General features: G+C 38.1%; 1 protein-coding gene across 6 annotated transcripts in view; it reads right to left on the bottom strand.

Annotated features, from left to right (window-relative positions):
• Positions 1-11,031: 11,031 nt before the first annotated feature.
• The window catches only part of RALGPS2 (Ral GEF with PH domain and SH3 binding motif 2), a 189,175-nt gene continuing 173,970 nt past the window's right edge, over positions 11,032-26,236 (bottom strand). For all 6 annotated transcript variants that reach the window (XM_032291287.1, XM_032291292.1, XM_032291289.1 and 3 more), the window contains 2 exons: positions 25,523-25,614; positions 11,032-16,650 (listed from right to left, as the gene is read on the bottom strand). In XM_032291287.1, the coding sequence (XP_032147178.1) occupies positions 16,621-16,650; positions 25,523-25,614 (122 nt within the window). In that variant the 3' untranslated portion in view covers positions 11,032-16,620. The remainder of the gene's footprint in view (positions 16,651-25,522; positions 25,615-26,236) is intronic.

Genomic DNA, 26,236 nt, shown 5'->3' on the forward strand with positions numbered 1-26,236 from the left:
AATGGATAATTAAGATGTTGGAAGGAAGTCACTGGCAAAAGTCCAAGGAGCTGCTTTTCTTAAACCCTGCACGGAGGTGCAAGGGGTGACATATTTTGACAGCTATTACATAGCTCAGGGCAGATGGAAGAACAACAAGTACAAAAGAGAACTTGATGTTGGCTTTGGCCAAAGAGAACTTTTGGCTTTGTTTGGCAACTGTTTACTGGATACCATAGTAGCATGCTTGCCCTGGTGTGGTGTGAGAGCTGCCCCTCAGCCAGTGACGGAGAATGAAAATACTTGAGAGTAAAAGCCTAATTATTTTAAAACACATCAAAACAAAAGCAAAGAGGGAAACAATCTGGCTTTAACATTTATGACATTCCAGAGTCTCTGAAGAAGCTGGTACTGCTAACGAATGGAAGGCAGGGCCCCAAAGGAGCAAAGGACGTGGCTGCTTCCCCAGGGTCTGCTGAGGGGGCCAAACTGACCCCAAGAGGCAGCTTGTCAGCCCCACAGCTGACTTGAGAACCAGTGGGGCTCTGGGTCTGGTTTACCAAAATAAAGGGACAGAATGTTCCTTCTCCAGCAGAGCTGCTGCTGGTGGGGCTCGGGGCAGAGGCGGCTCAGAGCCCTCTGAGATGTAAGGACACTGCTTTGCTTTGCCAGGGAACCCTGGTTTGGTTTCGGGGTATTTCATCTTTACGGACTGTGAAGGTCCCATTTGTTCTCTGCTTTAATAAAAATAACACAAGAAATAGGTGTTTCTCTCGAGACCACTGATCAATACCATCTGATTATTGTTTTAAAAATTAATAAATTGGGCTACACAAGCAGAAATCTATTTTTTTAAGCTATATTATTCCTTACCAGCACATGTAAAATTCTTAAAGGTGGCTGGCTTTTTTTCCCCTTTCTCCCTCCTTTTCTCTTCCCTCCCTCTTCACTCTCCCTTTTCTTTCTCTCCTTTTTTTTCTTCTTCCCCATCCTTCTCCCATTTTTCTTTTTTCTCTTTCTCAAAAGTCCAGAAGTAAGGCTCTTGTAGGGTTAGCTCAGCAGCACGAGAAAATCATTATGGGCCTCGGTTCTTTCCATCTTTCCCTTGTGTTCTCTGAGGACGAGCTTTGCTCTCAGGTCAGCTTCTCTCTCGGTCATAAGATGGGAGGCCCAATTCTAGGCATCACATGACAACACCTCTTTTGGTAAAGAAATATCAGTCAAAAGACTGTAGGGGCTGGGTGCGGTGGCTCATGCCTGTAATCCCAGCACATTGGGAGGCTGAGGCGGGTGGATCATCTGAGGTCAGGAGTTTACAACCAACCCGGCCAACATGGTGAAACCTCATCTCTACTAAAAATATAAAAAATTAGCTGGGTGTGGTGGTGCATGCCTGTAATCCTAGCTACTCAAGAGGCTGAGACACAAGAATCACTTGAACCCGGAGGTGGAGGCTGCAGTGAGCCGAGATTGCGCCATTGCACAATTGCCTCGGCAACAAAGCAAAACTCCGTCTCCAAAAAAAAAAAAAAAAAAAAAAAGGGATTATAGGGAGTGGTAGGGACTATAGTGAACTGGAGAGGACATGGCCTTACCTAATGCGTTCAAATACAAAACAATTTTTTTTTCTGTTGTTTCAGAATATTTTGTTACTGTCAGGGAGGGGGAAAGAGAATTATAGATGTTTTCAAATAACCCTTTTGCGAGTAACTACATTGTTGCAAGCAGTCAAAACATTATTGTTAATGTTCCAATTTTGCAGAGGTCCACAGGGGAGGTGAGGTGATCTGCCCCAGATGGAATTGTTACAGGAAAGGGGTCCTGATCCGGACCCCAAGAGTGGGCTCTTGGGTCTTGTGCAAGAAAGAGTTCAGGGCCAGTCCATAGAGTAAAGTGAAAACAAGTTTACTAAGAAATTAGAGGAATAAAGAATGGCTACTCCATAGGCAGAGCAGCCTCAAGGGCTGCCGGTTGCCCATTTTTAGGATTATTTCTTGATAATATACTAAACAAGGGGTGGATTATTCATGCTTTCCCTTTTTAGACCATATAGGGTAGCTTCCTAACATTGCCATGGCATTTGTAAACTGTCAGGGCCCTAGTGGGAGTGTAGCAGTGAGGACGACCAGGGGTCACTCTCATGGCTGTCTTGGTTTCGGTGGGTTTTGGTCGGCTTTTTTACTGCAACCTGTTTTATCAGCAAGGTCTTTATGATTTGTATCTTGTGCCGACGCCCATCTCATTCTGTGACTTGGAATGCCTTAACTGTCTGGGAATGTGGCTGCCCAATAGGTCTTAGTCTTATTTTTCCCAACCCGTACTCAAGATGGAGTTGCTGTGGTTCAAACAACTCTAACAGAATGGGAATAAAGACATCGTCAGTCCCAGGCTTGCTCTGCTGCTTCGCAGCTGCTCAGGAAACTTGCTGCTGCCCAGGTGTGAGCTCTACCTCCTTCGCAAGATCCTGAGCTTCCTCAGGGTTGGGTGGTGTCTTCTTTTGTCTCTCCCATCCCCCCCAACTCATTCAGTCATATCAATGGGACCCTATTCACATTGACACATAGCTCAGGATGGATCCTCTGATGCTTCACTTTATTTTTTTTTTCTTTGGGACGGAGTTTCGCTCTTGTTACCCAGGATGGAGTGCAATGGCGCGATCTCGGCTCACCGCAACCTCCGCCTCCTGGGTTCAGGCAGTTCTCCTGCCTCAGCCTCCTGAGTCGCTGGGATTACAGGCACACGCCACCATGCCCAGCTAATTTTTTGTAGTTTTAGTAGAGACAGGGTTTCACCGTGTTCACCAGGATGGTCTTGATCTCTTGATCTCGTGATCCACCCGCCTCGGCCTCCCAAAGTGCTGGGATTACAGGCGTGAGCCACCGCGCCCGGTCTGATGCTTCCCTTTCTAATCCAATTTCTAATTTCTGTGTTTTAATAAGACCTCCAGGGATTCTGTTGCCCTCTAAACTTTGAGAACACTGTCCTAAAGTCTCAGTAATGCTTACAGACCAACAATCTAAATACTGGTTCTCAGCCTGAGCTAGATATTGAAGTCACCTGCGGAGCTTTCAAAAATGATGCCTGGGTCCTAGCCTGGCCTCCCGCCCACAAATTCTGATAGAATTGTTCCGGTGTATACCTTGAGAACTGGGACTTTTAAAAGCTCCCTAGGTGATTTTAAATTGTAGCCAAACTTAAGAACCACTGATCTAAATAAAATATGAAGGGGGACAACAACACTGTAAATAAAGTAGAAATCCAAAAGTGAGACACACACTGACAAAGAAAGAAAAGGCTAACATGAAAGATTAAACCTCTAACAACAGAAGCACAAGGGAAGAGAGATTATTTGGTTTAGGCACTACTGTAGATATTTCACTTCCATGTTTAAATGAGCCTGGAAAGCTCATCACCTCCTTCAGGAACAGGTGTATACATAGATGGTTTCTAAATTGCTGTGGGTCAGTGTTACTGGAAAAGTCCTCTTTACTGTTTCAAAATACACAGCTCAGTATGTTATGAAACACTCTCATCATTTGATACGTTCTCTTAAGGTTCTTTTCCCTTTTCTGTGAGGTCAGAGTGAGGGAGTGGGTCAAATAAGATGGGCTGTAACAGGGAACCTCCTGTCACTTTCAAACAATAGTAAGATGTGCCCCTGGAAAGTCCCATGACTGGCAGAAGCCCACCTACCACCAGTCAGCTCAGAGACCAAAGGGCACCGGAGACTAACCAATGTGAACACAGAATAAAAGGCTCTTTTCAGAGAAGGAAAAACGTAGAGACAAAATGAGTCCTTCAAGAGGGGAATCAGTTTTCAGTAAAAGCAAGGAAGCACACAGAATGTGCTACTCAAATGCAGTACACCATTTTGATTTGGAATGAGACAGAACTTACATTAACTAGAAGTTAATACAAGTTAGTCTAGAATCAGAGGTCTCAATTCAAACTGCACCAGGCCACTCTGGATATTTTCTTAGGCTAACTCAAAGATCCAGGGAGATACAACCACACTCAAAAGGGTAGTCATTTCTCTTTTAAAATGGAAATACTAATCCCATGTTTGTGTGGTAAAGATTTGTTAAAACATCGTTTAGGTTACATAAAGTCATAAAACACGGCTACTAGAGAACTTAATGGCTGGCAGGGTGTTTGTTGATTGCACCTACTGTTAATTGCTTACAAATCTCCAGGTTTCTCTTCTACACTCAAAAAATGTCCATTTTTCACATTAAAATCTCAGAATAGTTTCTTGCAATAAAAATGACAACATGCAAGCCGGGCTGTGTGGCTCATGCCTGTAATCCTAGCACTTTGGGAGGTTGAGGTGGGTGGATCACCTGAGGTCAGGAGTTCAAGACCAGCCTGGCCATCATGGTGAAAACCCACCTTTATTTAAAAAAAAAAAAAAAAAAAAAAGACAGCCGGCTTGTTTGTCTTTTTCCCACAACAGTTTAATAAGATGCCAATGGTTTCTGAACTTAAACTGGATGAAAAGCTTGGGTCTGATAATCAGGCAATAATAAAGCAAATTCAGCAACTGTTACTTCTGGTTTAACTTGGGCTATGGGCAAATCAGGTACAAATTTTAGTGTGCAACAGGCCCTGGCCTCAGATTCTGATTTGGCTGGTGGGAGGGCATTCAGAAGTCTGCATTTTATACAAGGCCCTGCAGTGATCTAACTTATGTGGCTGAAATACTCCTCTTAATAATCAACAATAGTCTGGACGCACTGGCCGTTGTGTGTAATCCTGGCACTTTGGAAGGCCAAGGCAGAAGGATTACTTGAGGCCAATACCAGTCTGGGCAACAGGGCAAGTCCCCGTCTCTATTAAAAACAAAACAAAACAATACAAGGCCGGCGTGGTGGCTCATACGTGGAATTCCAACACTTTGGGAGGTTGAGGCAAGTGGATTACTTGAGGCCAGGTGTTTGACACCAGCCTGGCTAACATGGTGAAACCCTGTCTCTACTAAAAGTGCAAAAAATTAGTAAGGCGTGGTAGCGTGCACCTGTAATCCAGCTACTGGGGAGGCTGAGGCATGAGAATTGCTTGAACCTGGGAGACGGAGGTTTCAGTGAGCTGAGATAGCACCACTGCACTGCAGCCTGGGTGACAGAGCAAGACTCTGTTTCAAAACAAAAACAAAACTTTCCAAAAAACCCAAACAATAACAAATGGGAATTGTTTTACAGGTGGCTTTTCTTCATGTTTTTCTCTCCTTGCCAGTTTGTCCATAAGGAATACGCCTAGTTTATTTCTATATTTGGTTTACAGGTGAAGACACTCCTTAGTTCACTGCGACTTAATTCATAGGTAACTGCATGCAAAGACCTGACTCTTGTGACTAGTTTTATGACTGTTCTGTAACTGTTCCATTTAAAACTTCCCCTTCATTCCTAACCTCACTCCCAGTACCTGATTCCAAGAGCTAGTAGGTTACAGGGTGTGTAACAATGATACTAACTCTCCCTCACACTGACCAAGTGTTTCCTATGTGCTAGCCCTGCTCTAGGGCTTGAGATTTACCAGTTAGATTAGCCTTACAACAACTCTATGACGTGGATTCTGACACTGTGCACATTTTACTGATGAGGAAACTGAGAGACCAAGTTAAGTCACCTGCTCCAGGTCATGCAGCTAGTTAAGTGACAGAGCCAGCGTCTGAACCCAGGCAGCTCAATTCTAGCATCAGAATCCTTATTCCTGTGCTCTATACACATACATGATTTCCCTAATACCGCCCAGATGTTCTTTGGCATGCACCTTACCAGTTTATACCCTCACCTGAGTGCATGAAGGTTCCAGTTTCCCATACCATAACCGGTATTACCTGGCTATTTTTCATCAATTTGATAGCTAAACATGACAGCTCTCAGCTTGCACTTCTCTCTACTAGTGAGGTTGAACATTTTTTCATGGTTTAGACTTCTCCCTATAAATTGTCTATGCATGTCCTTTAGCCCAATTTTCTACTGAATATATTTAGCAAAAATGTCCTGTATCTTCTTGACATTAATCTTTTGCTCTTATAAACTCCAAAAATTTTCTTCCAGGTTTTCACCCGTCTGTTAACTTTGTATTGTCAATTGAACAGAAACTCTGTTTTTTGTATTTATGGAAGGGCTTTGAGGGATTTAAGTTCTTTCCTGTTCAGGTTCACAGAGATTTCCTTTTGCTGTCTTTGTAGCTTTACCTTTAACAATTCAATCAGGTCTTTACATTTCTCCATATCCTCACCACATATTTATTAAGCATTTTTTTACATGTATTTATTGGCAATCTTCTTCAGAGAAATGTGTATTCAAGTCCTTTGCCCATTTCTGAATTATGTTGATGAGTTTCAGTTCTTGATTCATTCTGGATATTAATCCTTTATCAGATAGATAATTTGCATATACTTTCTCCCATTCTGTGGGTTGCTTTCTGTTTATATTGTCTTTTGACACACATCTTAAATTTCCATTAAGTCCAATTTGTTTTTCCCTTTGTTGCCTGTGCCATTAGTGTCATATCTGTGAAATCACTGCCAAATTCAATGATGTGAAGCTTTTGCCCTATGTTATCTTCAGTAAGACTTACAGGCTTAGGTCTTAAGGTCTTTGATTCATTTTGAGTTAATTTTTGTAAACAGTCTTAGGTGAGGATCCAACTTCATTCTTTTGCATGTGGATATACAGTTCCCTAGTGCCATCTGAAAAGACTCCTTTCCTTATGGGTGTCTTGGCATCCCGTCAAAAATCACTTGACCATATACGTTTTATTTCTGGGCTCTCTATCCCGCTGGTTTATGTTTTTATGCTAGTACCAAGGTGCTTTGATTACTGTAGCTTTGTAGGAAGTTTCCAAATCAGGAAAAAAGTCTTCCTGCTTTGTTCTTTTTCAAGATGTTTTGGTTATTAGGGGTCCCTTGAGATTCCATATTAATTTTAGAATGGGATTTTCTATTTCTGTAAAAAATACTATAATAGGGACTGCATTGAATCTATATATTGATTTGGGTAGTCACATCTTAACAATATTGTCTTTCAATCCAGGAGCAGGGGATATGTTTCATTTGTCTTTAATTTTTTTCAGCCATGTTTTATAGTTTTCACTGCACGAATCTTTCACCTCCTTGGTTAAGTTAGTTTCTATTTTATTCTCGATGCTTTTGTAAATTGAACTGTGTCATTTTCAGATTGCTCATTGTTAGTATACAGAAATGTGACTGATTTTTGTGTTGACTTTGTATCCTGCTACTTTGCTGGATTCATTTATTTGTTCTAACAGTCTGTGTGTAACCTTCACGGTTTTCTACACAATCATATCAACTGTGAACAGAGATAATTTTATCTGTTCCTTTCCAATTCTGGCTAGAACTTCCAGTACTATGTTGAATAGAAGGGGTGAAAATGTACATTCTTGCCTTGCTCTTGGATCTCAGAAGAAAAGCTTTCAGTCTTTCACCATTCAGTATACTTTCTGTGGGTTTTCCATATATGGCTTTTATTATGTTGAGGTAGAGTCTATTAGTTTATTATTATTTTTTGTCATAAAAGGGTGTTGAATTTTGTCAAATGCTTTTTTTCTGCATCAATTGAGATTTTCATATTTATTCAGTTAATATGGTGTATTACCATTGATTTTCATGTTGAACCATCCTTGCATTTCAGGAATAAATCCTACTCACTCATGTTATATAATGCTTGTAATATGCTGCTGAAATTATAGTGCTTTGTTGAGGATTTCTGCATAAATTGCTCATAATAAATAATGGTCTGTAGTTTTCTTGTAGTATCTGTGCCTGACTTTGGTATCAGGACAATGTTAGCCTCGTAGAATGAATTAGGAAGTGTTCCCTCAGCTTTACTTTTTTGGAAAAATTTGAGGATTGGTATTAGTTTGTTTTTAAATGTTTGGTATCATTCATCAGTGAAGCCACCAGGTTTAGGGTCTTTTCTGGGAGGTTTCTGATTACTGATCTTTACTAGTTACAGGTCTATTCAGATGTTCTTTATGATTTAGTCTTGGTAGGTTTCAAGTTTCTAGAAATTTGTCCATTTTCTAGGTTATTCAATTTGTTGGCATATATTTGTTCATAGTACTCTCTTATAATCATTTTTACAGCTAATTTGATCAAATAAAAAATAATGTGACCAATGCATCACAAGTCTACGTGGAGTAAGGACTGTTATTTTTATGCTTTTCGCTCTGACAGTACTAGAGTATATGTAAAGGTCTTGGGTTGAGCAAAGGTTTGAGGGAGGCGAAAAATCAAAAATCTTCAGAACTTGAGACTGAAAGAAACTAGGCTAGGATTACAGGAACTGAGTGAAAGATAAATGTTATTATTGCATTTGGAGATAGGAATTTGACAGGTGGGACATGCATTGTTTACTCTACAGTTTTCTGTAATTGAACTTTTTACAATGTGGATATAATACTGTTACAATAACAAAAATAGCTTCTGGTTTAATTAAAGCTCAGATTAGTTAAATAAATAATCCAGCCTGATATACTGATAGCCTACTTTGTTCTACTGCTTTGGGGTTATCCTTTCAGATTTGGAATAACCATACAGAGGTAGACAAACATTTCTGCAGGCCTGTGCTCATTTAGAATGTCCCCCACAAGTCTACTTTAGGTTGAAACATGTAGCTTTTAACTCAACAAATACTTGAAGAATAACACATTATGGTCCAGGCCATGAATATATTTCCAAGCTATTAATTCGTCTCCTCTGGCCAGTAGGCTAAACTTCTGTAAGAAAGGTTAACTTCTGGCTGGGGACAGTGGCTCACGGGTATAATACCAGTACTTTGGGAGGCTGATGTGGGTGGATCATGAGGTCAGGAGTTTGAGACCAGTCTGGTCAAGATGGTGAAACCCCACCTCTACCAAAAATACAAAAATTAGCCAGGCATGGTGGCGGGCGCCTGTAATCCCGGCTACTCAGGAAGCTGAGGCAGGAGAATTGCTTGAACCTGGGAGGCGAAGGTTGCAGTGAGCCGAGATTGCACCAGTGCATTCTAACCTGGGTGATAGAGCAAGACCATCTTGCCTCAAAAGAAAAAAAAAAAAAAAAAAAGATTATCATCCAGGGAAGAGTTAAAGTCCCTTGCCAAAACAAACTGAACTCTTTCCTACAACCAATCTCAATATGCTCAACTTATGAGATATAATAAGTCACTCACATAGAGCAGGATTTCACAAGCTTGGCATTATTGACATTTTGGAACAGATACTTCTTTGTTGAGGGGGCTGGCCTGTACGCCGTACAATGTTTAGCAGCATCCCTTACCTTTCTACCTACCAGATGCCAGAATAACCCTCTCCCAGTTGTGACAACCAAAAATGTCTCCAGACTCTGACAACTATCGCCTAGGGGACAAAATCGCTTCCAGTTGAGAATCAGTGATATAGAGTAAGAAACTTAATTACACACAGATACTCTAAATTTTGCAATAGTCCTGTGACCCACTATTTTATTTAGTTTTGACTGTAAGTGGTGGCTGAGAGCAAATGGCCACTTATTTTCTGCCTAAGAGTATAAACATACTTTACAAAAAAAAGCAGAAATTTAAGTTGATGATTAGCGGGTCTAAAAATACAATGAAGACTATACTTGGGCTACACTATAACATGCTTAGGGTTCATTCTACGGCTGTGTCATATTCTGAGGTTTTCTGAGGAGACTGGGTAATTAAGTTCTTTGGCATTCGACCACTGCTTCTAATCCAATATTGTACTGGGGTCCTAGCCAAGTAAGGATAAGACAAGAAAAAAAAAAGGTACAAAGGTTGGAAAGGAAGAAACAGCTATTCTTATTTGCTGCTAATATAATTCCAACAGACCTCTGGACAAGCCATTAGAACTAGGTAAGAGAGTTCAACAAGGTCGCTAGATAGACGGATCAACATAAAGGCCAATAGGATTCCTATACACAATAATCAATGAGAAAATATAACAAAAAGTCAGTCATAGTAGAAAAACTAATTTACCTAGATATAAACTAATAAAAAATGCCAGAGACTACTAGGGAGAAAACTGTAAAACATTATTGAAGGACATTAAAAGCCCTAGATAAAAGGAGACACAATTCATGTTTACAGATAAAAGGAGTAAACTTTTCAGAACTGTTCTCAAATTAACCTATAAATCCAAAGTAATTCTAATAAAAATAACAACACTGTTTTCACGGAACATAAAAAAACTGGTCTCAGAATTTACAGCAAAGACAAAGTCAAGAATAGCTAAGGTAATTTTGAAGACCATAAAATTACCTCACCAGGTATCAACTTATACAGCTATACGGTAATGCAGACAATATGGTGTTAAGACAAACAACGGCTGAAATAGGAAAGGGGACCTAGGAGATTCTGCATTTGTAGGAAACTGATATACGACAAAGGTGGTACGATCGAGGTAAAGACAAGTTGACCCCATCAAAGAAGTGTCATTCTCCTCTTTCGGTTCAAGTAAAGGGACAGTGAGAAATTTCAAAGGCCACTACAGAGGTGAGAAAACTGCTGAAAACTGAATTACGGTTTGCCAAAATACTGGGCTTGTCCTGGCTGGGGGTTCCTAAACCATTTAGAGGCTAAGCTAATGTGGAATTCTTAGGGCATAATCAACATCCAGCCAATAACCTAAAGGAGACTCAAACACAGGTATTCCTGTACTTCTTCCAATTTAAAGCTCCTTGCACTGGAAGATGGATTGTTTTCAGAAATGGTAAAAAGAAATAAATGTTATATATGAGCAAAGAGAGCCTCTTTGGGGACTAATCCTATCGTATCACATGCTCAGAGTGGGAGATGTAGTTGGAAATACTATGCCCTTACTCTCTATTCCCCACAACCCCATTTGTCCACATTCCAGGTAGCACATTCTTGTCGTGGGCTAGAGAAGATCGACCAAAGTTTTTTTCATAGCTTTCCCTGTATCAACAATAGCCTTGTTGATTATTTTAGAAAGGAGAAAAAAATCAACTTAACGTTTATCTGCACCTTAAAAGTTAATGATAAAAATGCAAATACAGTAACAAAAACATCCTCACACAATCTATAATTTTAAGTAATTTATTTCAATAGAAATATTTCAGAAAACTGTATTTAAATTCATTTTAAGTTAGCTTATGCAGACACACTGAAGATCGCACACTCACATTTGCATATTAAACAGAAACAAAAAGTGAGAGAGGAACCAAGCTGCACATCACTCAAGGAGGTCACAGTGCAGTCGAGTGCTTCATCATTAGAGTACCTCAAAGTTATTTGGGATAAAGAATAAAAACGGCTTGTGTTTTCAGATATGTTATTATCATTGGGTACCTGTCCCTACAGATGTTTGATCTCCTTCAGATTATGTTGTCAACCAGTTCCCCACGCCCTCCCCACACACATGTACTTCAGTAGGATGTAAAACAATGAATTTGTCAGTTATCAAGGTACAGAAACTCTTGAGAGTCTGCTGACTTATTATCAGCGATTTCACCATACCTATTAAGTCAGCAACTATTGGACTATATATGTGAATGGTTCTAGTAGGTGATATCTTCAGGGGAAACAATATTTGTTATCTGGTATCTAAAGCACAGCGAATAATTATGGAGTTTCTGCTTTTCGATTAAGAAAAAAAAAGAGCCCCATCCCAAAACACTCTAATTATGTATCTTTTTAATCTCCATCACTTCTGTAGTACAAAGGGCCAGGGTCAAAATTTAAATTTTGCTAATAATCCTCAAGGACCAGTTAACTGTTTCATTTGGCTTGAATGACTATGTCTACTTGCCTACTCTGGAACATACTAGCCCTTTAAAAAAAAAACGTGAAAGAACATCTTGACTCAGGTTAACATCCAGTAGCTCCAGGTCTTCCAATAATCTGAGAGAAGCAAAATATCGCCAAGCTTTGCTTTCACCGAGAAAACTAGTTTAGCCTCTTAACTTCCCTTTAATTTACATATTAGAGATATTTTTACTTTCTTGCATATTTTCAAGAAAATAATAACTGGCGGGTTAAGTGACTACTTGTTTGTTCTGAGTGTTACTTAAATATAAAAATAAATGGAAATAAATCTCATTTCTGGACAAAGGGATTTTCATTACAAGATTTCAGTACATTTAACAAAACCAAAACAAATATTTCTGGTTGTATCTTATTATTTTAGGGCTTTTTCAAAAGGCCTTACAATTAAATATATGCTCAAAACATCAACAAAATAAAAATGAACTTGGCTGAATACTGCTCTTCAAATTTGTTTTTAAGAGTGTATATCTAAGGTTGATTCGGGTGGGTTTATTTTTAATCTCCTACTCTAAAAGGATAAAAGCAGGGAGGAATCCTGTTTAAAAAGACTCAAAAACCAAGGAGGACTGCAACAATTACCTACAGAGGTTTCTGCAATGACTTTGTTAGACTTGGGGTGACAAAGATTAAGCTGGTGGAGAGAGGGATAGCACACACTCCTGAAATAAGAGGAGCAAGAGGGCACATGATTATTGTCATATTTGATGCCCTAAAATTGCTCTTCAAATAATAAGGCACTGACCAAATTTTCCCCACACTATAACTTAAGACACAGGTGTAATCAAATTGTTTACAATAGCAAAAGAGTTTTTATGCATGGATCTCTTTCATTAGAACCCTCCAAATAGGGGGAACAAAATGTCATTTTAGACACAAGCCATTTTTAGGGGATCAAAATCAAAGGTACTTAAATCATTCTGAAAAGGTTCACATGGAAAGTAATATATCATCAATGTGATTAAAAAGCAATATTTGTATCTCAAAGCTTAGAAAAAACAGAATACCACTTGGGCTGTAAAATAATATATTTACTATTTTGAAAGACATAATACAAAAAAGAGAAGGAAAATAAAAGCAAACCCTAAAAGGTCACGAAAGAAGTCAGATCAACCTCATCACTTGCTTTATAGCATCTATTCATGCAACAGCAATACTATTATTCCACCTGGACACAGTTAAATCCATCTTCATTTTCAAAAAGGGATCCAATTATTTCAAAAGCCTTTGAAGCAGAGGATTTACTTTATTAAAGATTATCTTCCGTTAGGCAACACTGGTATCCCTTGTTTGCAGAAGATGATTACGTGGTGTTTTAAAAACTGGTTGGAAAGGAATATGCCTCAAAAAAACAGGAAGGATACCAATACTAGATATATTCATTTAAAAGGCCTATTACTATTGATTTTCAATTACTATGGTGCCCTATAGTTTTGTTTTCAGTAGTAAAGGTACACAGCTTACGAATTAACCTCAGAAAGAAATAAGAGACTTAATGCTCAAGTTGCTTGGCCAAAAGATCAACAGGCTGCTCCTCGAGGGCCCCAGTTTAAGCTAACAAGGAACGCTAGAGTCTGTAAACATGCTTTCCATTCTTTTTTTCCTCCTGTACCGATAAACAGTGCCTCCTAGCCTCCTCATAAATCTTCTAGAAGAGGAATAAAGCCACTTATACAAACTTTGCAGTTGTAAACACCCTGACTCTTGATAATACAGAAAGATCCAATACCAACACAGTCCACACAGAAGGCAGTGCAATAGTGATATGGCATTTTCCACACAGAAAAATTGTCATTGAAGCACATGCCTAGAAAGAAAAAAATACTTAAACTCAAATTGTTTGGATCCCTTTTTATAATGTTTACCCAAATAATATTTACATAGTGAAGAAAACAAAATAGGAAGGTGTGTTTGATCAGTTCTTGTTCAATTCTTACCATCTGTCTGGAGGTAAAAATCACATTCTGAAAAACAAGCAAAGCCTGAACAGAGGGGGCATGAGGCCAAAAATAGTGCTCTGGAAGGTCAATCTGTAGTTATTTTTAGAGTTGTAATTTTAAAGCTGACATCTTACTTACATATGAAAAATAAACCTCCATGTTCAAATAAATTGTTAAATGAGATTGCCTTAAATTGGCTAGTACGTACTACTACAACAGGCCATATAACATGCTAATCATTGTGCTTATCAAAGCAGACTTAAATTTAAATTATAACTGAATTTCTAATGAGTTCTTGGCTAAGGGCGAAACAACTGAACTTAATGCTGATGAACATTTTGGGCTTTTGAGTCACTTATTTACAGCTGAGGGCAGGCTTAATAAAAAGATTCATCTTCCCACAAATGAACTACCTAAATATTTAATATATTTTAGTTACATATTTTTTTGAATTATGAGATATTTGGTGAATTATAGATAAAAAAAATTCACCTACACTATTTTAATTCACTTTGTTTTCAATTTGCTTGAAATGCTAAAATAATCTTAAGCAATGACTAATTTTTTAGATGAATAAATTTTAAAGACAGAAAAACAACAAGGACTTCTGTACTGTTATGTAAAGAGGGTTAGTCAGTCAGAGGCCACAAGGCTATCTACTATTAACCAAATTTGAACACTATCTTACTCTATGCAAGCATCCATTAATGTTCAGAGCTGAAAATATCAAACACATCTTCCAGCTTAGCTCTCTCCCTTTGGCAAAACTATGTGATGTCAGGCTCTGATTTTTAGTTGCATATTTCCACAGATATGATTAATCTACAACATGTCTACTTTAGCTTATTTATGACAAACAAACGAAATAAAAAAAAATCCACAGGGTTTCCATTCACAATACTTTTTAAAAAAGCAAATACACTGTTAAAAACGCTGTTTCTGAAGAGAAATAGACAAATCGAGAAATTTAAAAAAATGCAGAACAAAAGTAAGATGTGCAAGGTCTACGTAGTAACACTGCTGGCTATGCAGATGGTGTCTTTCTATGTACCCAACATGGGTTAAGGTCAATTGAAAAATCCTTCAGCACAGGAAACTTTTGCCTTCTCCAGCCTATGCCACTAAATCCCAGAAATAATGGTATTTCTGTTATATAAGAAGCATATTTGAACTCTGAACATCTTTTCCAAACAGAGAATTAAATTAAAAAACACTCAAAAAAGCTCTTCTCTTTTCCTTTGGATAGATTTTAGGCTAATTATTGTATAAGCAATATTTTCTATTTAAGTTTCATGGACTGAAGGGCAAAATACTTATAATAAAAAAGTATAAAATTCTCTAAGAATATGAATGTGAGAAATTTTATGTGAGGCCCAAAATAACAAGTCTATTAGTAGACACCGGTCACAAAGCATTACCTTACTCTGGGTCACTGCTAAAATCTATGATGTCTCAAGAGTTTATATCATTCAACACGTAGCTGTTGTTCGAGTGCCATTTTTCGTTAAAATTCTAAGGCATCTCATCTTCAAATTTTTTTTTATAATTCAACATTTATTTTACAAATTAAATGCATTATTGCATAGAAGAGTTCTCAAAAAACTGCTTGGTCAACTACTGACAAAATATGGTTTCATGTCAGAGACCTATAGTAACTTTTCAGAAAAATGTTTTGGTATGTTTATGGTAAATCATATAAGAATTATAAAGTTTAAGATACTTAAAATTTCCGGAATCTGATATTTTCACCTTTATCCCTCTTAAAATTATTTCGTATGTCTTGTAACAAAAATACATATGTACATCTATATGTGTTACCCTTTAAACAAATACGATCCTGAATCTCATTCATACTGAACAAAAACAGAGAAAATGAATCATAAAAAAATAACTCTGGCATGATGTACATTAAACACCGTAAAGGAAAATATCCCGACAAAATATCAATGTGTCTTGATGACAAAAACCTCCTGTGACTGGGAGAAGAGGAACTCCAAATTAACCTGGGAAAAGATCTAATTATTGTAAAATCTCAGAAAAGTTTAGGTTGGGATTATAGTTCTTTACTTTAGCAGATTCGTGGTCCAACAATGAATTCATATAGAAAGCCAAATTTTAACCCTAGTTAGAAACAACCATGTTTTCTGGAATCTACTTTAAAAAAAAAAAAGTGTCTGGCAAATGAACACTCAGCCTTTGTAACTCCTGCAGGAAATTATGTTCCTCTTACAGTACTACATTTCAGAAGTTTAGTGTTTAAAAAATTCTCCCCTCATCCAAAACAAAACACCCCCACCCAATCCCAAACAAACCCAACAACTCACATGACCAACATTTCTCATTCCTACCCTCTTGCTGTGAGAAAGCCAGTGAGGTTGCAGACTACGAGAGGGAGAACAAACCTTGCAGGTGGGCTGCTGGTACAATCCCTGCTAAGTCTCTTCACCTCTGTTCCAAACCAGCTCCTGATGTAGTCCACAACAATATGTTTTTCCTTTCTAAAGCGTACCTAAAAAAGGCAACCCCCCCCTCTAAAATTATTACAAAGTTAAAAGAAATGCAAATTAGCTACGATCTATTCCAAGCACAGCACCGCCAGAAGATTCACACACACTATTTGGTGTTTCATGTTGGTTTTCCTTTCATTCTTTTAAGGCAGTGGTTTCCACAGGTCAGTTCTGAGATAAGAAGCATGGTTCATGGCAGTTTGTTTTGCAACTCCAATTTGTTCTCTGGGAATATCTCAATTCATTCCCTGAAATTAGTGCTTTTTTGGTTCAGAACTCCAAAGACTGAGACAGAGCCTCTGGGCTCTTCCTGGCACAGGATGGTTTATAGCTGGCGCTCTTTTATCAGGTCCCCATGCTCACATAGGAGCAATAGTTCACCTCTCTTTTTTTCTCAGGCTTTTACTCAAAAGTCATCAAGTTTGTAGGAACCTAAAAAATATAAGCATTACATACTGAGTTCAAAAGTTGTTTTTCAAAGGAGTATTTCTTATCTTTCCTTGTTATTTAGGCAAGCCCAAACCTATCTAAATATCTTTTAAAAGGAATTTGATATAAGGAGCTTCAATAGTTTATGAATAATATGCTAGAACATTTTAGAGAGAAAATCACCGAAATGAGTTAATACTCTTCTTCTAGTAAAATGACATCTATACAGGAGAAGGGGTAGAGACAATATCTTTCTTGTCCAACACAGGGAGCTCAGTAGATGCTGACCGAATGAATAAATGAGCAAGAGTAAGTATGACTCTGGTCGGGTGAGATTCCAGAAACACTTGCTTGTCATTATTTATTTTCTCATTATTTATCACAAAAAATCCTAGGCGCACATTTTTAAAATCAGCAAAAACAATTTTATAACAAACATTACTAAAAATTTATTTGTAAAATCATGAAGAAAGTAAGTACAGAAAAACAACATTCCTTATTAGATACATTGTGTTTGGACACATTGTGACTTTGGAAAATCAATAGGTTATATAATATAGTTCTCTGCCTAAAGATTAGAGATTTTATTTGCTTTCTTTTTGAAATCCAATAATTCTCCAAAATAGGATTTTTACCTTGAAAAATTAGTTGATGAGTCTTCTAATCAAATAACTAAAGAGAGTTTCACCACATTAAAACAAATCCTCAAAACCAGTTTTCCAGAGTTGCACTGGTAGAGACATGTCAGTGGTCTTTTCTGTCTTTTAGACAGTTTAACAGTTCTTACACTTTAGCAACCTCTCTCTGAAACCTATTATACTAAAAAACATGAATATCTTATAAGTGTCAGCTTCTGAATAAAAAATTCTGTTGGACAATATAATCATAACTGAATTATAAATCAGATACAACACAAATGCTCAAGTGCTTAAAGTATAAATTTTCAGGTCTGATTATAAGAAACCCGTATTTAAGTAAAGTAAAAGTTTCATTTCTTTTTAAGTTGCCTGAATGTGGTTTATGGTATTCTGCATGTGAGTCAGAGTTTTCTACTAAAACTTTCACAGGTTCTACTTAGAAATTTGCCACTATCCTAATTCTTGCAAGTACAGAAACAAATATTTATACACATCTGGTTGACTTGTTCCTTAGAAATACTAAATACAGTAAAATAAATCGAACTTTTAAGCTGGTATGTACATATTGTTTAGATTCATCTTGGAATCTGAGACTAAAAAAAAAAGAGGCTTAATATCTTAAATTATATTTAAAGAAAATGTATAGCAAAGAAGTGAATCATGAAAGGCTGAGTCTAGACAAAGTTATATCTGTTTCTTTCATTCTGCCCTGGACACTAACTTGACAAGGCAAAAAAAAAATTCTGCTCTATGCCATTTCATGTCTTTTATGGAGGTTGCTAAAAATGGTACTAAATACTGTTATCAGTGTTTCACATGTATTTGAAACAATAAAAATTATGAGAGAACAAAGCCCACTCCAACAATATTTTTAAAAATGTCCCACTCTCACCACAAACCACTGGGATCCTAGTGGCAAGAGATCCCATGATTCTCCTGGATATTTCAGTTGCGAGGGGTTCAGAACTACCTGGAGAGCTGGCAGAGACACGGCTTAACTCTACATGGAGCCCAGGGGGTATGATGTGGGGAAAGCTGCAAAGGAACACGGCCACAGATGCCCATCCACCAAGGCTCTTCATATTCCTCTAGGTGGCTTTGACCTTTGTTAACTGCCATATCTGGAGAGCGCAGGGCTGTCTTTCCCATGGGACTAGGGTGAGTCTGAGCTACATGTCCCATTGTCTGGTGGCCCCTTCCAAGGTCCGTGCCTGGCCACTCCCATGGGAGCAGGCACAGTGTAGCTTCCACTATTCTGTTGGAATGCTTTTGCGGGCGACTGTCACCATAGTGCGTTTACCAGTGGCCCCCACTAACCTGCTAGAACATGTTCACCAGTGACCCCCGATGAAATGCTTTTGGCAGTAGCCCCTGATGGAGAGGTTTTGCCAGCAGCCTGAGAGCACCTTGGTCCACCCAGTGCAGTTAGTGGTTGACCACAAGAGGCCAGAGGAAAAAGCCAGAGGCTTGGTCCCAGCCCCTTGTGAGTTACAGCACACAGCCCAGGAGTGCCAAGCTGAACCTTGGCTCTCTGAAAGCATCCAGAAATGAAGCCAACTGACTATACCTAACTCACACCACAGTCAAACCCTGAGGGAAACAAAGAACATAAAAACAAAAAGCACCATGCAAAAGTCCGCAACTTCAAAGGATAATGCAACACCAGTCCTCACAGACGAGAAAGAACCAGTGCAAGAACTCTGTCAACTCTAAAAACCAGAGTGTCTTCTTACCTCCAAACAACCCACAATAGTTTCCCAGCAATGGTTCTTAACCAGGCTGAAATAATTGAAATGACAGACATGGGATTTAGAATCTGAATAGCAAAGAAGCTCAGTGAGATACAGGAGAAAGTGGAAACCCAATCTAAAGAAAACAGTAAAACAATTCAAGAGTTGAAACACAACACAGCCATTTTAAGAAAGAGCCAAACTGAACCTCTGGAATTTAAAAATTCACTCTAGGGATTTATTCTCTTTTCTTTTTTTTGGGATGAAGTCTCGCTCTGTCACCCAGGCTGGAGTGCAGTGGCACGATCCTGGCTCACTGAAACTTCCAAATCCTGGGTTCAAGTGATTCTCCTGCCTCAGCCTCCCTAGTAGCTGGGACTACAGGCAAGCACCAACATGCTCGGCTAATTTTTGTATTATTAGTAGAGATGAGGGTTTTACCATGTTGGCCAGGCTGGTCTCAAACTCCTGACCTCAAGTGATCTGCCTGCCTCGGTCTCCCAGTGTTGGGATTATAGGTGTGAGCCACCAGTCCCAACCTAGGAATTTCATAACATAGTTGGAAGCATTAACAACAGAATAGACCAAACCAAAGAAAGAACCTCAGAAACTGAAGAACACTCCTTCAAATTAACAGAGACAATAATAAAGAAAAAATTTTAAAAAATGAGCAAAACCTTTGATAAATATGGGATTATGTAGAGACTAAGCCTATGACTCACTGGTGTTACTGCAAGAAAAGGAGAGAAAGCAACTTGGAAAACATATTTGAGGATACAGTCCACAAAAGTTATCCTAATCTTGCTACAGAAGTTGATGTGCAAACTCAAGAAATTCAGAAATTCCCCACAAGATACGATGCAAGATGACCATTCCCAAGAGTTAATCATCAGATTCTCCAAGTCAATGCAGAAGAAAAAAAATCTTAAATGCAGCTAGAGAAAATGGGCAGCAGTTACAAAGGGAACCCCATCAGGCTAACAGTGGACCTTAAAGTAGAAACTTTATAAGCCAGAAGAGGCTGGAGGCCTATTCTGAACATCTTTAAAGAAAATAAATTCCAACCAAGAATTTTGTGTCCCACCAAACTAAGCTTCATAAGTGAAGGAGACAGAAAATCCTCTTGAGACAAAGACTAAGAAATTCATGATATCAGACTTGCCATACAAGAGGTCCTTTCAGGAGTGCTACATGTGGAAATGAAAGAAAAATACCTGCTACCACAAAAACATACTTAAGTATACAGTCCACCGATACTATAAAGCAACTATACGATGAAGTCTATATAACAAGCAGCTAACAACATGATGACAGTATTAAATCCTCACACATCAATAGTAACCTTGAATGTAAATGGGCTAAAAAGGCAAAGTGGCAGGCTGGACAAAGAAGCAAGACTCAACTAACTGTTGTCTTCAAGAGAACCATCTCACATGTAACAACATAAAAAGGACAAAGAAGGGCATTACGTAATGATGAAGGATTCAATTCATCCAGAAGACTTAACTGTCCCAAAGATATATGCACCCAACAGTGGAGCACCTAGGTTCAGAAAACAAGTTCTTAGAGACCTACAAAGAGACTTATATAACTACACAATGGAAGACTTCAACATCCCACTGATAGTGTCAGGCAGATCAGTGAGGCAGAAAACTAACAAAAATATTCCGGACTTAAACTCAACATTTGACAACATCCAACAACACAAGAATATACATTCTTCTCACTGGCACAAGACACATTCTCTAAGATCAATCACATGCTTGGCCATAAAGCAAGTGCCAACAAATTAAAAAATACTAAAATCATACCAATCATTCCCTCAGACTACAGTACAATAAAACTAGAAATCAATAACAAGAAGCTTCTCAAAACCATACAATTACATGGAAATTAAACAACTTTCTTCCAAATGACTTTTGGGTAAAGAATGAAATTAAGACAGATATCAAAAAACGATTTAAAACTAATGAAAACAGAGACACAACAAACCATGCTGAATACCTATGTCAAAAAGTTAGAAAGAGCTCAAACTAACAACCTAACATCACACCTGGAGGAACTAGAAAAACAAAAAGAAACCAACCCCAGAGTTAGCAGAAAAAAAGAAGTAACCAAAATCAAAGCAGAAGTGAATGAAATGGAGATGTGAAAATGCATACAAAAGTTGTATTTTTGTATGAAAATACAAAATGAAACCAAAAGTTGGTTCTTTGAAAGAATAAACAAGATTCACAGACTGGTAGCTAGATTAATGAAGAAAATAAGATAAAAGATCCCAACAATCCCAATCAGAAATTACAAAGGTGAAATACAACTGACCCCACAGAAATACAAAAAATTCTCAGAGACTAACACTTATATGCACACAAACTAAAAAACCTAAAATAAATGAATAAATTCTCAGAAACACACAACCTCTGAAGATTCAATGAGGAAGAAACTGAAACCCTAAAGAGATCAATAATGAGTTCCAAAATTGTGTTAGTAATAAACAACCTACCAACCCCAAAAAGCCTTGGACCAGATGGATTTCACAGTTGAATTCTACCAAATGTACCAAAAAAGAGCTAGTACCAATCCTACTAAAAATATTCCGAATAATCGAGGAAGAAAAGACTCCTTCCTAACTCATTCCATGAAGCCAACATCATTCTGATACTAAAACCTAGCAGAGACACAATGAAAAAATAGAACTATAGGTTAATATACCTGATGAACACAGACACAAAAATCCCCAACAAAATATTAGCAAGCTGAATCCAGCAGCATATCAGAAAGTTAATTCACCACAATCCAGTAGACTTTATTCCTGAGATGCAAGATTGGTTCACCAGATGTGATTCATCACATAAACAGAATTAAAAACAGAAAACCATACAATCATCTCAAAAGATGCAAAAAAGGCTTTTGATAAAATTCAACATCCTTTCATGTTAAAAGCCCTCAACAAATTAGGCACTGAAAGAACATATCTCAAAATAGTAAGAGTCATCAATGGCAAACCCACAGCAGCATCACTCGGAATGGGCAAAAGTTGGAAGCATTCCCTTGTAGAACTGGAACAAGACAAGGACGGATGTCCACTCTCACCACTCCCATTCAACATAGTACTGAATGTCCTAGCCAGGGCAATCAGACCAGAGAAAGAAATAAAAGGCATCCAAATAGAAAGGGGATGTCAAGCTCTTACTCTTCAGACTATATGATGTTACATCTAGAAAACCCCAGAGTCTCTGCTCCAAAGCTCTTAGATCTGATAAACAAGTTCAGCAAAGTCTCGGGATACCTAATCAGTGTCTAAAAATCAACAGCATTTCTATACACCAATAACATTTGAACTGAGAGCCAAATCAAGAACACAATTCCATTTACAGTAGCCACAAAAAAGAAAAACATATCTAGGGATACAGCTAACTCAGGAGATGAAAGATCTCTACTATGAGAATCACAAAACATTGCTCAAAGAAATCAGAGATGACACAAACAAATGGAAAAGCATTCCATGCTCATGGATTGGAAGAATCAATACTGTTAAATGTCTATATTGTCCAAAGCAATATACAAATTCAATGCTATTCCTATCAAACTACCAATGACACTCTTCAAAGAATTAGAAAAAAAAAATTCTAAAATTCATATGGAGCAACAACAACAAAAGCCCAAATAGCCAAAGCAATTTTAAGCAAAAAGAACAAAGCTGAGGGCATCATACTATCTGACTTCAAACTATACTACAAAACTACAGTAACCAAAATAGCATGGTACTGGTACAAAAACATATACCAATGGAACAGGATAAAACCAATGGAACAAGATAGAGAGCCCAGAAATAATGCCTAACACCTACGACCATCTGATCTTTGACAAAGCTGACAAAAACAAGCAATGGAGAAAAAGACCCCCTGGTTCAATAAATGCTGCTGGGATAACTGGATAGCCATATACAGAAGACTAAAACTGGACCCCTTCCTTACACTGTATACAAAAATCAACTCATGATGGATTAAAGACTTAAATGCAAAACCTAAAACTATAAAAACCCTGGAAGACAACCTAGGAGATACCATTCTGAACACAGGCCCCGGCAAAGATTTCATGATGAAGACTCCAAAAGCAGTTGCAACAAAAACAAAAACTGACAAACAAGACCTAATTAGAGAGCTTCTGCATAGCAAAAGAAACTATCAGCAGATTAAACCAACATTCCTAGAGAATGGGAGAAAATAATTTCAAACTATCTGATAAAGGTCTAGTATCTAGAACCAATAAGGAACTTACACAAATTTACAAGCAAAATCCAACCCCATTAAAAAGTGGGAAAAGACATTAACAGACACTTCTCAAGAGAAGAACATATACATGGGCAACAAGCATATGAACAATGGCCAATATCACTAATTGTCAGAGAAATGCAAATCAAAACTGCATGAGATACCATCTCACACCAGTCAGAATGGCTAAGTCAAAAAATAATAAATGTTGGCAAGGTTGCAGAGAACAGGGAATACTTATACACTTGGTAGAAATGTAAGTTAGTTCTGCCACAGTGGAAAGCAGTTTGGAGATTTATCAAAGGTCTTAAAACAGAACTACCATTCAACCCAGCAATCCTATTACTGGGCATATGCTCAAAGGAAAAATAAATTGTTCTACCAAAAAGATACATGTATGTTCATCCTAGCAGTATACACAATAGCAAAGACATGGAATCAACCTAGGTGCCCATCAACAGTGGACTGGATAAAGAAAATGTGGTATGCCGGGCGCGGTGGCTCACGCCTGTAATCCCAGCACTTTGGGAGGCCGAGGCGGGTGGATCACGAGGTCAAGAGATCGAGACCATCCTGGTCAAAATGGTGAAACCCCGTCTCTACTAAAACTACAAAAAATTAGCTGGGCATGGTGGCGCGTGCCTGTAATCCCAGCTACTCAGGAGGCTGAGGCAGGAGAATTGCCTGAACCCAGGAGGCGGAGGTTGCGGTGAGCCGAGATCGCGCCATTGCACTCCATCCTGGGCAACAAGAGCGAAACTCCGACTCAAAAAAAAAAAAAAAAAAAAAGAAAATGTGGTACATATATGCTATGGAATACTACACAGTGATTTTTAAGAAACATTGAAATCATGTCCTTGGCAGCAACACGAATGCAGCTACAGGCCATTAAGTGAATTAACGCAGCAAAAGAACACCAAATACTGCATGTTCTCACTTATAAGTGGAAGTTAAACATTGAATCCACCTAGACATAAAGATGGGAACCATCAACACTGAGCATTACCAGAGTTGGGGGGATGGGAGAGGCGTAAGGGTTGAAAAACTGGTGGATACTCTGCTCACTACCTGGGTGATGGGATCATTTATACATCAGACCTCAGTGATATGCAATATACCCATGTAACAAACCTGCACAAGTACCCTGTGAACCTAAAAGTAAAAAAACAAGCAAACAAAAAGAATGGACTTAAAGGATGAAGAAAGTTAGAATCCACCAGTGTGATCCGTGTAAGTCACTTCATATTATGGAGCCTTGGGTTCAATTATCAAGAAAGGGTAATAACTTACATCCTAATACGACAGGGTAAAAAATACTTCTGTAAGCTTTCTAAGCTTATATAGTACATCATATTATTCAATATTACCTACTGATAATGCTAACTGTATACTTCTACATTATCAATATGCTGCCAATGATTTTCAAATATATTTAACAAACTGGTTCTACAGAAAGTCTGTATAAATTTCTGTAACTGCAGCTATGTTTTTTATGACTGCTCTACCAATCAGTGGTTCAACTCTAACTGTGCAACAGGGTTTGGGGAAAACACCACAATGAATTCCTGCTCTTCTGCAGCTGAAAGCATTCCAATTAGACCATTTTTGGTTCAGCGAAATAAAGGCAAATAAAATCCAAATGGTGTTTGGTTTCACTGCCACCACAGACACCCACATCAAACTGGTCACTAGATCAAATAAAGATGAATTCAAATAATTTTTATTAATTTAATATGCCAGCTAGTTTTTACCCTTTAGAGAGCTATACTCTGACTATTCTACCGTACTAGCTACCTTTCTCTGCTTTGAACACCTTGTGCTTGTTTCAGCTCCAGGCTCCGTGCTCTTGCCCTTCCCTTAAACAGCACTCTGCTCTCCTCTTCTTACAGCTCATTCCTTCCTGTGGTTCATGTCAGTACCAACTCCTCAGGGAGATCTTTGCTGCCAACACTTATGTTATTGAAAGTTGTCTGTACTCCTCTTGGTCTACATCAAATACTTCTATTTTATTTTCTTTATATAGTTCTGTTTGAAATTCTGTTACTTGTTTGCTTATTGTTTTCCTCCTCACTAAGATGTAGATCTTCATGTCTTACTGACTGTCATCAACAAGAATAAAAACCCCACTATTCTCTTTAGTTAATTCAGAACTAGTCTGCTTACTTCTCTTTGGAACTCTTTTACATATATTCCCGAATTATGGACTATTTTGAGAATTAGGAGAAGTGCTTACCTGTTGTTTGTTACTTTGGCAGGCTGCACTCAAATGCTTAAACCATAGCATTGCATTCATTCTATTGCCAGCTTGAAACTTGTACGAATTTCCTAAAATTATCCAAAACAAGGGGAAATAATAAAAATGTAAGGACAATGACATGTAACAATTCTGCCAGATATTAATGAGCAAATTAAACATGACTAGAGTTTCAGTTTTAGAATTCTATTCATTTAACACCTCCATTTTATTGTGTTTCCTATTTTTATTGTATTTCCAATACAATAAAGAGTGCTCGATGCAACACATTTACACACTATCATACATTCAGAAAGTCACTTTTGCTGCTAATGAATTAGAAGAAATAATTTTATCTCCTTAAATGTGCTTTAGAATAAAATATATCTAAAAAAAACAACTGTGTGGCATATCTAGATCTGTGTGGGTAAGACTGCAGAATATTGGTTCTGAATACTTATTACTTAGGTGATCTAAATATTAGTTAGATTTTCCTTTTTTTTTTTTTTTAAGATGGAGTCTCGCTCTGTCACCCAGGCTAGAGTGCAATGGCACGATCTCAGCTCACTGTACACTCCCCGTCCCAGATTCAAGAGATTCTCGTGGCTCAGCCTCCTGAGGCGCTGGGATTATAGGCACGTGCCACCACGCCCAGCTAAGTTTTTTATATTTTTAGTAGAGACAGGGTTTCACCACGTTAGCCAGGCTGGTCTC

This window comes from Sapajus apella, unplaced genomic scaffold (assembly GCF_009761245.1).
Source record: "Sapajus apella isolate SASKATOON/1434 unplaced genomic scaffold, GSC_monkey_1.0 scaffold25, whole genome shotgun sequence".
NCBI classification, from domain to species: Eukaryota; Metazoa; Chordata; class Mammalia; order Primates; family Cebidae; genus Sapajus; species Sapajus apella.